Raw genomic sequence first — 15,832 nt, 5'->3', positions numbered from 1 at the left:
TCCTTGGCATTTTCAAAATCTATCCGAAATTCCTATTAACTTCAACTAAAAATACTAGATAATATTTTGGTTTCGGCACCAGTTAAGTAGATAGGAATAAAACGTCTCGTTCAAACTCAGACAAAGAATAATTGTTTATTTAATCAACATCATAATCTTAGCTATCTCCATAGAGATAGTGAAAGACGTCAGCTGAGGCTTCCGTAACTCACATTTTGATATCTTTGGAGGATTACATTCATAAATTATTATTTCTCAAATGATCATTCCATGTTTTTGTGCAGGTAAATCAGAATTTGAAGTTCTACCGAATCGTGAATGAGATGATCGGCAGATGTAGAATCAAACGAGTTGAGTATGGTGATGGGATAAGTGCATTGTCCAAGTTACAAATCGCAGCTGGACTGAGTATCAGATTCACGGATGTTGGTATTTTCAACATCATAACTGGTGAACGCTTGCATAAAGGTACCCAGCAATTATTCAATGTGTATTCTAATAGTCAATGTAATAAGTGATACAGAATACATCAACTACCCTTTCTATTCTATCAAAATACAACTATAGTGAGGTCCACGTTGTAATGGCAGTGAAGAAAGATAGGAGAACAACGTTGCGATCCTCTGTCTTGTTAATACCTTCTATAGACGATAGCTGATACTGGTTTATTGATGTAATATTAGCTGTTCATTCTCGTTTAAATTGATCAATTATATTTTATCAAGCAAAAAACTATATTTTTTAAATGAGTTTACATAACTAACATGAAATATTTTGTTAATTAATTATTAATTCTATATTGTTGAAAGACGATCTGGCAAGAGAGCAAAACGAGAAAGAGATAACGCTATCAGCTTTGTTGAATGATAGACAAGGATAGCAATACAATTGATAATTATAACGTTAACACTGTCATTATAACGTGGACCCCACTATAGTAGATAGTTTCTTCATGCTAATGGCTATTGAATTGATGAATAGTGAATAATAAATTCCACTTATCTATTTCATTTCTGATATGCATGATATTGATTAATAATGTGAATATCTTCTGAACGGTTTGAGATATCGATATGTGGTTTCTGCCATTCTTTTTTTCATAAAATTTTGTATCGGAATCATGTATTGTATGTATTGTACAACCTTCCCATTAAAAGAAAGTTGCATTCAATATGGCGGATCTAAGATGGCAGACAAGATTTTTGAAGTCATAGTAAAGTAGTATTTCCAATTTGAGAGGGATCCCCAATCACATGCACCTTGTAATCACAATCTTTCATGAGATACTAAGCCGTTCTCATACTTTTTTCTCTCATTTCTGCTTTGAATAGTATTGATTAATAATGCGAATATCTTCTGAACGGTTCGAGATATCGATGTGCGATTTTCACCATTCTGTTTTTCTTGAAATTTGTATCGAAATCATGTATCGCATGACCACCTTCCTATTTAAAAAAACAAAGTCGCATTCAATATGGCGGATCCAAGATGGCGGACCAAATTTTTGAAGTCATAGTAAAGTAGTATTTTGAATTTGAGTAAGATCCCCAATCACACCCACCATCAAATTACCTCTGTGTATGAGATATTAAGCCGTTCTCGAACTTTTCACCCACGCTGTATGATTAACGTTCGTGTTGCTATCCTTGTCCATCATCTGACAAAGCAGGAAGATAGCGCTACGAATTCAACAATATATGTCCCAATAGTTATGAATATGTAGTCTATAGTTCAATCGTTGAAAAATATATTCCCTTGACGAATAAAATGTGGTCGATAATTTTAAACAAGAATGAACAGTAAATGTTACATTGGATGTACCGGATTAGCTACCTGCTATATAAAACTGTGTCAAGGCAGAGAATCGGTGGACCTCACAATATAAGTAGATTCTTTGTCTATCAATGATCTGTTGACGAAAGTATGTATCGTTCAAACTGTGTTTTGTAATGTACAAACATGCTGGTTACATAGAATACTGCACTTCACATTTTTGAAGACTGTAACCATATTGAATTTACTTTTCTGCTGCAGAGATTGCATATGAGTTAGTCCCGGGCACACCAGAAAACTCTCACATAGTACTTGGTGGAGTTACAAAAATGTAAGTTGAAATTTGCAATACTTTCTATTATTTCTCGAATAACTAAAGTTCTCGAAATGACAAGACAAGATACAAGATCTACAGCATTGGGAGTAAACAGTTGAAATTTCATCAGATATATACCGTTTTTCAGAAATTACTCACTTGTATGGGCTAGTTTATTATAATTATTGAAAACAACATAAAAATATGAAATGCTTGAAGATACATTTAAAAGTTCAAAATGTTTCAAATGGAAGGGTACTTCATGTTTTTATATTATTTTTAATAACCGTTATTCAGCTATAGTGAGGTCCACGTTATAATAACAGTGTACGATTAGCAATGGCATTGCTATCCTTGTCCATTGTTCAACAAAGCGGATAGCGCTACCTCTTTCTCGCTTTGCTCTGTTGCCTGATCGTCTTTCATTAATGTAGAATTAGTAATTAATTAACAAAATATTCCATCTAAATCATGAAAATTCATTATGAAATTATTGAAAAATATCATTTTTTGCTTAATAAAATATAGTTGTTTATTTTAAACGAGAATGAACAATTGATATTGCATTAATAAACCTGTCAGCTACCGTCCATAGAAGGCATTGACAAGGCAGTGAGAATCGGCAACGTTGTCCTCCCATCTTTCTCCACTGCCATAATAACGTGAACTGAAAACTTGAATTCCTTGATCCCTTCACAAACTCCTCAAAATATTGCATTTTCCAAGATTGTTATTTTTTGCAGAGATGTAGAATACAAGTTACCATCAACATCAGTGTATAGGATTTTAATGAGCTCTAGTGGCTATGATATAATAGTTGGAACAAAAGTGAGAAGTACAACGGACACTATTGGGAATGAAGGAACTGAAGCTGTGTAAGTATACAACTAAAATATGGCTTTGAGGTCTCTGGTGGGTCCAACTACCTGAATGTAGAAATGCAACAGGTTGATGGGATCTGAAAGGATTGTCCTATTGTTTATAAAGGTGCCAATATTTCTTCCTTCATCCTTTTTCTATTGTTCTTTAATGGTTGGCCATTTTCTCGATTTTGAGCCTTCCCTGTTGCTGTTGACTATAGAGAGCACGTTTCGGAGTAGATATTTTGCGGACACATGCGAGGTTCGAGGTTTAGTTTTTGACCTAATCTAACCTAAGGTCAAGGTCAAGGTCAAGGTCGATGTCAAGGTAAGGTCAAAGTCAAGGTCAAGGTCAAGGTCAAGGTCAAAATTCCAAAGCTTCAAAACTTGGAAAAAAAACTTAGAAAAAAAACGAAAAATCAAAAATGAATAAAAATAAATCAGAAGACCCCCCACTCACTTGGGAAGCATATAAATAGTGTGTAGAACAGTTGAAAAGCATCAGTGCAGTGTTTTGATCATTAGCAGAGAGTGTGCTCCTGAAGTCTGTGTCACAAGTGATTTTTCATATTATTTTTTCACACAGAGGTTGTGTTATAGTGTGTGTGTGTGTGTGTGTGTGTGTGTGTGTGTGTGTGTGTGTGTGTGTGTGTGTGTGTGTGTGTGTGTGTGTGTGTGTGTGTGTGTGTGTGTGTGTGTAGAGTTTTCATACTTGTCACACTTTTAATAGTTTTTTCTTGCTATAGCATCTTGCAATAGTTTCCGGTTGAGCACACAGCTATATGGCTCCCCCTCCTAAGCCTCTGCTACCGGGCATATTAGAATTAATACCATTATCACAAACACCTGGTTGTGCCACACCGCCGCAAGTTGTAGCTCCTAGTTACTTGCTTTGTCAGCATAGAATACTAGTTTTGAGCATATACACACACACTGCATTTCATATACATTGCCCACTGCAAATAGCTCACCTACTTAGTGCCCATTAGGCTTGGAGCATTCAGTGGAGCACTTGTGTGTAGCTCCTAGTACTGGTTTGTGTAAGTAGCATAACTGTTACTGGTATAGCTCACCAGTACTAGTGTAGAGCACACACACATACACACAGTCCAGTCTGCTGCATAGTCTTCGATCTTCAATTGTGCGAAAGAGGTTAGTACACAAGTATCCATTTTATTTTGAATATGTTTTCTGTGTATCATCATATTTGTTTATCCAGCATAGCTAGTATATAGGAATAGTTAATGTAACAAGAGATATCCATCATGGTGTAGTGGTTGAGCGCATCCGCTTTTCATTCTAGAGGACTCAGGTTTGAAATATTCATAGGGTCCCAGGTTCGAATCTTAATTGTATATTGTAGGGATGTAGGATGGGGTAAGGAATGTAGATATGTAGAGGGGGTGTACCTGACTGTAGAACCATTACACCACGATGGATATCTTTTGCAAAAATTATAACAAATTCTAAGACCAAATATAATGTTGCTCTAGCTAAGTAGATGGAGGAGAGGGAAAGAAGAGAGAGACAGTTCTATAGACATGGTACTGATGCTAATGATATTATTTTCAGATATGGATAGGGAGAAGGATTATTGCCACAGGCTGAGAACCTGGATCCCACTGGCAGGATAGGTTTAAAAACAAGGCCGGGCAATATTGCTAGCCAGTTGCAGGGTGAAGCCGCGATGGCCGGGTCAGGAGGAGAATCGACCCTCCCCATTCAGCACTGACACCCCTAACTGTGATGAATTGCTATCCCGGGTGAGGGAGGAGGAGAATCGACCTCCCCATTCAGCGCCGACAGCCCTAGCTGGGGTCAAATGCTGTCCGAAAGGCTTTACCCAGGAGGTTATCGCTTATAATATATGAGACCAGGATGAAGAGGATGGAGATATATAAAATGGTGCGAAAAATAACTTTATCATTTGAAACAATTTGTATACTCTCATATAATGTATCACTATTGATGTCGAATAATATGATTCAGGTTCATTATGGTCTAAAAGAAATAATTCTATAACCCTGTTTTATGAAACATTTTCTTAAAGGTTGCAATACTATGGTCTTCGAATGCTATCAGATCTAATTATAATCATGAATAATACTGATGAATGCTGTTTATACTATGTTTCAGATGAGCAAAGCACAAAGATGTGGGCAACCGTCAAGCAGTCCAGGCGAGTTTGTTCTGCTGGAGAAGGCATTCAAATCCAGCCTTCAGACATTATTTATAATAACGCTCACATGGAGACCCCTGCCAGGACTTTCATACCTTCCTGTTCAACTTGGAAAAGAAAATCTCTCACACCGTTGTGCAGCAGTTCATAGAACATGGATCCCTCAAGTTAACCTTGTATTGGAGTCAACATATTTCCGCACAAAACTTGATGATAGCAATGTTGAGCAGGAGGAGTTCCAAAATGCCCTTCAAGACACCAAACTACTCAATCTTCAACATCGGAGATCTACCCAACATCATGCATGGAGCAGTGAGCACTCTACTGGAGGAAGAGGCAAAGTTTGAAGCGAACTCAAGTGGATGGAGTCGTCTGATCATTGATGGACTCCTCATATGCATAAGCAAGCTCACACTGCTATAAGGATCTTCCTATATCGAGCTACTGGTCAAAATAGCAGCATGCAAAACCGTCACCAACCCGAGGAATAGTGATCAATATTGTTTTAAGTGGGCAATCCTTGCCAAACATGTTGAGGGGCATGATCCTCAACGAATCAATGAGAGATATCATCACCTTGCTGAAAAATATAATTTCAATGGAATATCATTCCCCACCAGCATCAATCAGATTGATTGTTTCAAAAATGATAATCCAGGAGTGTCAGTCATCTATGGTTTGGATGAGAAGAATATCATATTTCTGAGAAGAGTCAGCAAGGAGATGTCTGATAACTATTTTGAAGTTCTCCTTCTATGTGAGAGTGAAGATGATGATGCCGACAGTGATTCCACCTTTTTTTAGGATGGGAGGAGGTGAGAGTCAGCAGCCACTACTGCTACATCAAGAACTTTGAAAGACTCGTCAGATCCCAGCTCACAAGCATCATGGAAATATTATCATTTGTCGCCGATGCTTCACCCACTATTCACCATGAAATGGTGAGCAAAAGATGAAGGAGCACAAACAGTTTTGCATCAACAACAAGTCTGCAAGGATCATCATGCCGAAGTTGAAAGAGGATGGAAGCCCAGCAATTCTGAAATTTGAAAAACACTTGAGAAAGTATAGACTACCTTTGGTGGCATATGCTGACTTTAAATGTCTGCTGAGAAGAGTGACGAGGATTATGAGCAATGGATTGGGAAGGCAACCAAAATGACACACATCATAGAGCTATGAGCTACTGCCTCCACTTTGTAAGAGATAGGGACTTAATGCTATCATGGCTAACAATCACCAAACTCATCCATAAGGAACCGCTCATCTACAGAGGACCTGATGCAGCAAAAACTTTATTAAAACTCTGACCATGCATGCAAGAGATCTCAATGAAGCAATCGACTGCCAGAAAATGAACATGATTCCATTCTCTGAAAGGGAGATCGCTAGACATAATGCTGCCACCAATTGTGAAGCTGGTGAGAATTGGTGAGAAACCATTCACGATGATAAGGTGCACAATCACTGCCATATTACAGGAGTCTATCGGGGAGCTCTGTGTCGAAGATGTAACCTTCAGAGACAACAGCAAACGTACATTCCAGTGTTTCTTCACAATTCGTCAAACTATGATACTCATCTCATCATTCCTCAACTGGGTAGCAATAAAGAAAAATTGACTGTTATTCCTAATACATCTGAATAGTATATCTCCTTCACAAAACGAGTCTCAGAGAATCTGCAGCTTCGATTTATCGACACATTCCATTTCACGCCAGATAGCTTGGACAATCTGGTCACCAACCTGTAAATCGACAACCACTCCAGAAGACCTAGCCAATGTGCCTTTGCATACCGCCAACGTGTTTGGAGACAAATTAGACCTTGTTTCTAGGAAAGGTGTGTTCCATACAACTACTGTGATTCATGGCAGAAACTAAGAAGCATCACTACCACCAAAAGGGGTATTCTTCAGCAAGCTGACTGACAGAGGTGTTAGTGATGATGATTATGCACATGCTCATATAGGTAAGAAATCACCTCACTATACTTTCAACAAAGGCTGTTTCAACGACCCCCACTCCACTCCACCTGTCACATGATCACACACCATGTCACATGACCAGACTTTGACAGCATTCAAATCCTGTTCACACTGTAGGGTTGAGAGAGTGAGTACTATCAAACTATCACTTTACTATCCTCATACCAATTGCACAATGTCTTGCAATAATTTCCCCTTGTTCGCATGAGTCACCTCTTACAATGCCAAATGTAGCACTAAAAGTAAACTTGAGACTAGGTTTGTTTACAAGGAAGATAATCATGATTTTGATGAAAAACATTTGATAAAATGAGAGTGGAATGTCAAAAAACAGGAGAAATCCAGACAAATCAGGACAATGGTATTACTGGTTTACCAGGACAATGGTATTACTGGTTTACCAGGACAATGTATTATTGGTTTACCAAGACAATGGTATTACCGTTTACCAGGACAATGGTATACTGGTTTACAAAAAGAAAAAATGAGAGAGGAATGAGGAAAAATGTGGAGAAGGGAGAGAGGTCAATGTCAACACTCAATTTCACAATAATTTTTCTTTATTTTTAAATAAATATACATATATCAAAGCATATCTATGATCCAATCAAATACAGAAAGTACTCTCTCCTTATTCCTACTGGGTGTATATTTGAAAACATCTAGCTTGATTCTAATTTTATAAGTCAAATCCATGTTTGGCTTTTCAAATTTTTCCTCTAACCAATAGTTTGACCATACAATGCTTCCACGTTTTCAAACTGTAGAATATACCGAGTCTTGTTCCTACAGCATACCTATTTGATTGCAATAATGACTAATTCTGTCCTTCTTGTAGCTCCTCTGATCTTCTGCAATCCCCTACTTTCACTTTACCTTTGATTTCCAGCATTGTGATGTTATTATACTGCTCCACTTCTTTTTGTGTGAAGGAAGTGTCTTCCATGTTTTCCCAACATCTGACAGAAACTCAAGTGATTCTATTCTAGGAAATGTGTTACTATTATAGCTTGTCATACCATTGAGTGTAATTACACAAATGTTCTCCCCCTTGGTGAACAAATTAGTTATTTCTTGTCACTGTAAGGGATTACAAAATAACCCTTCTCTTAAGGGTTTCTAAAGCTTTGTATGCTTAAATGAAAACATTCCTATGGTACTCCTTCACAAAGTAAACGTTTTTCAAACCATCTTCCTCCTGCAGTACACCTACATATGAGAATTTCTCAGTATTAATCACAGTAAATGCACTCACATTGTACACTCCCCTAGATCAAAATTTAGCCCGTGTGAATGGAAGTATGGTTCCTCTCTCAAATTTTGTATTTCTTTCTCAAATTCAGCAAGCTGCTCATGCTGCTCCCTGAATGTTTCTGTAGCATCCAAAAACTCTACTTTTCTCCATTTTAGATCAATTTCATCCAGTTCTAGCATACGCTTCTTGGCTGATAGGAGACAAGGGTTGTATCTCTTTAACAGGGTATGGAAGAAGCTTACAGTTATGTTTGCTCGTTTTCCTAAGACTTGTGGTATCAAGTTACCTGTTGCTACAAGGCCCAACTCATCTAGGTTAACAACTTTGGATATGGTAGAGAAACTGTGGTTGACTTGGAGAAATATGTCTCACCACTCTTAATATAACACTTCTGTGAGGAACTGATATTATTTTTGTTTGATGGATCCTCAAAAATTTCTAGATAATTGATAGGTAGTAAATTGAAACTGAATGCAGGATAACATGAGAAATTATTTTATTTCTATGTTGATGAGTAGCTATAAATTGTGGGGATGGACTGGTTTTTTTCGCAATTACCCCCCCTCCCCCCTCCACCACCACACCTGAGTTTGCGCAATTTCCCCCTCCCCCCTCTCCCCCCCCTCTCCTTCTCCTTCTACCTCTCCTCTCCCTCTCCCTCTCCTTCTCCTTCTCCCTCTCCCTCTCCCTCTCCTCTCCTTATCTTATCACCCTCTCCAGTGAGGACGAGGGGGTTAAAAGAGAGAGTGATCTCTCCCCTTCCCCTTGCAAGGTGAGGGGAAAAAAATTCCCTTTTTGGAGGAAAAATTCCCTCTCTCTCTATGTGACAGATTAAAGTGAATCCAATTTCTACATCTAATGCTATACGTCAAATTAAAGTGAATGCTAGATGAGGGAAAAAATTCTCTACTGTCAATTAAGTGAATCCATATTTCTACATCTAATGCTATACTGTCAAATTAAAGTGAAAGCTAAATGAGGGAAAAAATTCTCTACTGTCAAATAAAGTGAATCCATATTTCTACATCTTTATACTGAGTGAATCTGTATAATTTCCCTTTCTCAGTGAGGGAACATTATAATTTCCCTTTGAGGGAAAAATTCTCTACTGTCAAATTAAAGTGAATCCATATTTCTACATCTAATGCTATACTGTCAAATTAAAGTGAATGCTAGGAGAGGGAAAAAATTCCTACTGTCAAATTAAAGTGAATCCATATTCTACATCTTTATACTGAGTGAATCTGTATAATTTCCCTTTCTCAGTGAGGGAAAAAAAATTTCCCTTTGAGGGAAAAATTCTCTACTGTCAAATTAAGTGAATCCATATTTCTCCATCTTTATACTGAGTGAATCTGTTACATCTTTAGAGAAATGAGATATCAATATAAATTAAGTGAACTCTTGGACACGCACCTAGATATATGCAGCGATTAGCAGAAAAAGGATGGACAAATCTACAATATTTAACTTTTGTGAGAGATTATGAAAAATTAGGAGTTTGGCATAGTGATAACTATGTGAGTGAGCGACTGAGTGATGTCAGCTTGTGCGTGGCATACATCAAGCTATAAAAACACATTTTTAATTTCTTATCACTCAATGCAGCTTGCATAGTGGAGATGATTGAGTGCACTTGTCTACACGTACTAGCGGAGAGAAACACATAGGAGACCTATCACATTGGCAAGCACTGCATACTCCCACAGAGGTTAGCTCGACGCTAACATTTATGATTGTAAGTACAATTTGTTACATTCTCATATTTTTGTGAAATAACACTAAATCGATTTATAATATATATTTGGTTACAGTTTTAAATATTTCATTGTTTTTCCACAGCATTTTCTCACCTCACAACTCGGTCTCATAAGCATTGTGCTCTCGGAGGGAAACTTACCTGCATCGAGAAATCATAGGCGAGGAGCTACCGAGTTGAGACAATACCTGAACCAAGTCGAGGAGCTGAGAGAAGCATATCCGATTATTTCATTTCGTCATCATCATCAACACATGTAAGTTCATTTTACTTAAATTTTCCTCTTCTCCGAGGACAATATTGTTCTCCATGTTAGATCCTTCAACATGGAAGTAAGAGGACCTCATTTTTCAAACATGAATCTTATCTTGTCAGTGTTTTCTATCATCAATGAGATAACACATTTTAATATTTAAAAACCAACCATAGCAAAGTTGATGCATTTCATTTATTTACAATATTGACACATACACTATATGTTTTGATCTTTCTTTGTCAATCTTGTTCTAAAGCCTGTTTCATCTGAAGAATCTCGTAAAAAATCCAGATAAGTTCATTTTATTGTTCTTTTGTTAAATGAGCATTGTTTTCTATTATAACCTTCTTAATTCTATTGATAGACTGTGTAAGGATTGCACACACACATCTCCATGAGCCTGGGATATCGCATTCCCCCAGAATTTATCATATGATGTACCATATAAATCACAAACAGAATATGATTATAGTTATCACTATGCCAAACTCCTAATTTTTCATAATCTCTCACAAAAGTTAATATTGTAGATTTGTCCATCCTTTTTCTGCTAATCGCTGCAATATATCTAGGTGCGTGTCCAAAGTTCACTTAATTTATATTGATATCTCATTTTTTTTCTAAAGGAACAGAATGGTATTCACTTATTGATTAAAATGTCTATCTATAATGAATTGAACGCACAAATCTGAAGACTCTAACTCAGACTCCACTGATGCTGCACCAAACACATTATCCATCTCAGTACAGTAGCTTGATGTTGTATCAGCAAAGACAAGATCACTACTAACAGATACCTTGCTCTAGCTTATTATTATTATTATCATGAAAAGCACACTCTAGCGATAATATAATGTACTTTATAGTACTCTACTTATATATATTTGGTTACAGTTATTAAATATTTCATTGTTTTCACAGCATTTTCTCACCTCTCAACTCGAGGAGTCAAAGGCAGTATCTGCACCTGAGAGGAATCAATCATACCATAGGCCGCTATCTACATCTGTACCATAGCCCGCTATCTACACCTGTACCATAGGCCGCTATCTACACCTCTACACTCGAGGAGATTCACGCAGCATCAACCAGTACATGTAAGTACATTTTTACTTCGATTTTATCCTCTGAGGAGGGAAATTGTGCTCCGAGGACAGTTTTCTCTTCCGAGCACAGTTTTCTCCTCCGAGGACAGCTCTTGTCCTCAGAGGAGAAAAAACCTTCTACAATATACTGCATGCATGCGATTTTACTTCATCTTTACGATACGGTATATCCGGAACATCCAAGCCCCGCTCTTCTTTCTCACACTCTTCATATAAACAAAACGGTAAATGTATTACTTCTTCAATGGATTTTCGATAATATATTTGCAATGTGTCTATTGCAAATATATTATCGAAAATCCATTTGAAGAAGTAATACATTTACCGTTTTGTTTATATGAAGAGTGTGAGAAAGAAGAGCGGGCTTGGATGTTCCGGATATACCGTATCGTAAAGATGGAGTAAAATCGCATGCATCAGTATATTTTAGAAGGTTTTTCTCCTCTGAGGACAAGAACTGTCCTCGGAGGAGAAAAAAACTGTGCTCGGAGGAGAAAAACTGTCCTCGGAGCACAATTTTCCTCCTCAGAGGATAAAATCGAAGTAAAAATGTACTTACATGTACTGGTTGATGCTGCGTGAATCTCCTCGAGTGTGGAGGTGTAGATAGCGGCCTATGGTACAGGTGTAGATATCGGGCTATGGTACAGGTGTAGATAGCGGCCTAGGTATGATTGATTCCTCTCAGGTGTAGATACTGCCTTTGACTCCTCAAGTTGAGAGGTGAGAAAATGCTGTGAAAACAATGAAATATTTAATAACATTAACCAAATATATATAAGTAGAGTACTATAAGTACATTAAATTATCGCTAGAGTGTGCTTTTCATAATAATAATAATAATAAGCTAGAGCAAGGTAATCTGTTAGTAGTGATCTTGTCTTTGCTGATACAACATCAAGCTACTGTACTGAGATGGATAATGTGTTTGGTGCGCATCAGTGGAGTCTGAGTTAAAGTCTTCAGATTTGTGCGTTCAATTCATTATAGATAGACATTTTAATCAATTAAGTGAATACCATTCTGTTCCTTTAGAAAAATGAGATATCAATATAAATTAAGTGAACTCTTGGACATGCACCTAGATATATTGCAGCGATTAGCAGAAAAAGGATGGACAAATCTACAATATTTAACTTTTGTGAGAGATTATGAAAAATTAGGAGTTTGGCATAGTGATAACTATAATCATATTCTTGTTTGTGATTTATATGGTACATCATATGATAAATTCTGGGGGAATGGCGATATCCCAGGCTCATGGAGATGTTGTGTGCAATCCTTACACAGTCTATCAATAGAATTAGAAGGTTATAATAGAAAACATGCTCTTTACAAAAGAACAATTAAATGAACTTATCTGGAATTTTTTACGAGATTCTTCAGATGAAACAGGCTTAGAACAAGATTGACAAAGAAAGATCAAAACATATAAGTGTATGTGTGCAATATTGTAAATAAAATGAAATGCATCAACTTTGCTACTGGTTGGTTAAATATTAAAATGCGTTATCTCATTGATGATAGAAAACACTGACAAGATAAGATTCATGTTTGAAAAATGAGGTCCTCTTACTTCCATGTTGAAGGATCTAACATGGAGAACAATATTGTCCTCGGAGAAGAGGAAAATTTAAGTAAAAATGAACTTACATGTTGTTGATGATGATGACGAAATGAAATAATCGGATATGCTTCTCTCAGCTCCTCGACTCGGTTCAGGTATTGTCTCAACTCAGGTAGCTCCTCGCCTATGATTTTCTCGATGCAGGTAAGTTTCCCTCACGAGAGCACAACTGCTTATGAGACCGAGTTGTGAGGTGAGAAAATGCTGTGAAAAAATGAAATATTTAATAACTGTAACCAAATATATATATTATAATCAATTTAGTGTTATTTCACAAAAATATGAGAATGTAACAAATTTTACTTACAATCAATAATGTTAGCGTCGAGCTAAACCTCTGTGGAGTATGCAGTGCTCGCCAATTGTGATAGGTCTCCTATGTGTTTCTCTCCGCTAGTACGTGTAGACAAGTGCACTCAATCACTCTCCACTATGCAAGCTGCATTGAGTGATAAGAAATTAAAAATGTGTTTTTATAGCTTGATGTATGCACGCACAAGCTGACATCACTCGGTCGCTCACTCAGTCAAGGCCGGGCAACGCCCTCCCGACCTTCACAAGGCCGCCCGCCTTCCTTGTTGATAATAGCAAAAAGGGAAGTGGGCGTCGTAGCACGCGATGTACTAAGGCATAGCTGCCGAGGAGGATGATGGATTCACTTAAACGGCAGTAGCATACGACTGATCAAAGGGGAGAACGGCATGATTTCTCTCCTTTACTTGCCATTCGTAATGCAGAGATCGCTACGCGGTGAGAGGCAAATGGTTTCACTAGTACAGTATACGAATGACGGATTAAAAAAGAACTCACGACTGATTTCTCTTTCACATGGCTTTTGCAATAGAGAAAACGCGCAACGTGCCAGGGGGCCGAGTTGGGTGCAAGCCAGTCTGCTGCTTGTGTGGAGAGAGAGAGAGTCATTTGGTTCTAATCGTTCAACTGATAAGACGAGAAAATGACTGCTTATATTTTGATTGCACAAGTTTTAATGAATTCTCATTGATGCAGACCAGCAAGTCAATTGGGGTTTTGATTGTTACCCTTTTGATTGGTTTAGAGTAACAAATGTAACATTTCCGATAATGGTGAAATTCACCTTGAAATTATAGATATTGATAGTGAGGGGGACTTTAAGGAAATATCAAATTGCCGAATGAGTATTCTCTAGTGCTAAACAAGCTTAAGCTTAAAAGTTTTCTTTCTCGGTCGTGGGAACTAAATGTCAGTGGAAATAGAATTTCCTAAGAGAACTGTACCGATATTGATGATGATGATGATTTGTCCACACCAAGTGATATAGGTCTGAGGATATCTATAGCCATTTTTGGATGCTTGTTCATACTAAATTACTATAGATATCTCGGAGAACACACTTACCAAAAAAGTAACGCCTGCGGTTTGTACAGCACATAGAAAATTTCAATATAAATTTGTGAAATTTTCTAACTGTCGGGTGGAAAGCAAACCAATTGTATTAATTTGCAATTAATTTAATTTTACAGTATAAAGATGTAACAGATTCACTCAGTATAAGATATTAGAAATATGGATTCACTTTAACTGGCAGTATACGAATGCGGATTAAAAAGGAACTCACGACTGATTTCTCTTTCACATGGCTTTCGTAATAGAGGAAAAAGCAGTAGATATGGTGCGAGTAAGCGAGAATAAGAGATAACGCATGGGGCCATCTGTTTTTTCCACCTAGTAGTTTGCACAATCTTTAAGCTTATGCGAGAGACAGAGAAACAATGGGTGTATCACTCTCTCTCTTGTACCTCCAAATATTCAATTTGCAATTGAAACTTTATAATTTTACAGTATAAAGATGTAACAGATTCACTCAGTAATAAAGATGTAGAAATATGGATTCACTTTAATTGACAGTAGAGAATTTTTCCCTCAAGGGGATTATTTTTTTCCCTCACTGAGAAAGGGAAATTATACAGATTCACTCAGTATAAAGATGTAGAAATATGGATCACTTTAATTGACAGTAGAGAATTTTTTCCTCATCTAGCATTCACTTAATTTGACAGTATAGCATTAGATGTAGAAATATGGATTCACTTTAATTTGCAGTAGAGAATTTTTCCCTCAAAGGGAAATTATAATGTCCCTCACTGAGAAAGGGAAATTATACAGATTCACTCAGTATAAAGATGTAGAAATATGGATTCACTTTAATTTGACAGTAGAGAATTTTTTCCCTCATTTAGCATTCACTTAATTGACAGTTATAGCATTAGATGTAGAAAATTGGATTCACTTTAATTGACAGTGAGAATTTTTTCCCTCATCTAGCATTCACTCTAATTTGACAGTATAGCATTAGATATAGAATATGGATTCACTTTAATTTGACAGTAGAGAATTTTTCCCTCAAAGGGAAATTATTTTTTCCCTCATTGAGAAAGGGAAATTATACAGATTCACTCAGTATAAAGATGTAGAAATATGGATTCACTTTAATTGACAGTAGAGAATTTTTTCCCTCATCTAGCATTCACTTTAATTTGACAGTATAGCATTAGATGTAGAAATATGGATTCACTTTAATCTGTCACTATAGAGAGAGAGGAATTTTTCCTCCAAAAAGGGGAAAATTTTTTTCCCTCACCTTGGCAAGGGGAAGGGGAGAGATCACTCTCTCTTTTCAACCCTCGTCCTCACTGGGAGAGGGGTGATAAGATAAGGAGAGGGAGAGGGAGAGG

The 15,832-nt window shown here is 37.1% G+C and overlaps 1 protein-coding gene across 1 annotated transcript; it reads left to right on the top strand.

Annotated features, from left to right (window-relative positions):
- Positions 1–284: 284 nt before the first annotated feature.
- Positions 285–5,551, top strand: LOC120356407 (the record flags this gene model as incomplete). Its single annotated transcript, XM_039445349.1, has 4 exons — positions 285–468; positions 2,035–2,104; positions 2,833–2,964; positions 5,359–5,551. Coding segments are annotated over 4 exons (579 nt in total), but the record flags the coding sequence as incomplete, so codon positions are not given.
- Between the last annotated feature and the right edge of the window lie 10,281 nt (positions 5,552–15,832).

This window comes from Nilaparvata lugens, unplaced genomic scaffold (genome assembly GCF_014356525.2).
Source record: "Nilaparvata lugens isolate BPH unplaced genomic scaffold, ASM1435652v1 scaffold6686, whole genome shotgun sequence".
Lineage (NCBI taxonomy): Eukaryota > Metazoa > Arthropoda > Insecta > Hemiptera > Delphacidae > Nilaparvata > Nilaparvata lugens.
Note: the sequence above shows the minus strand (reverse complement) of the source record. Positions and strands in the feature narration are given on the sequence as shown.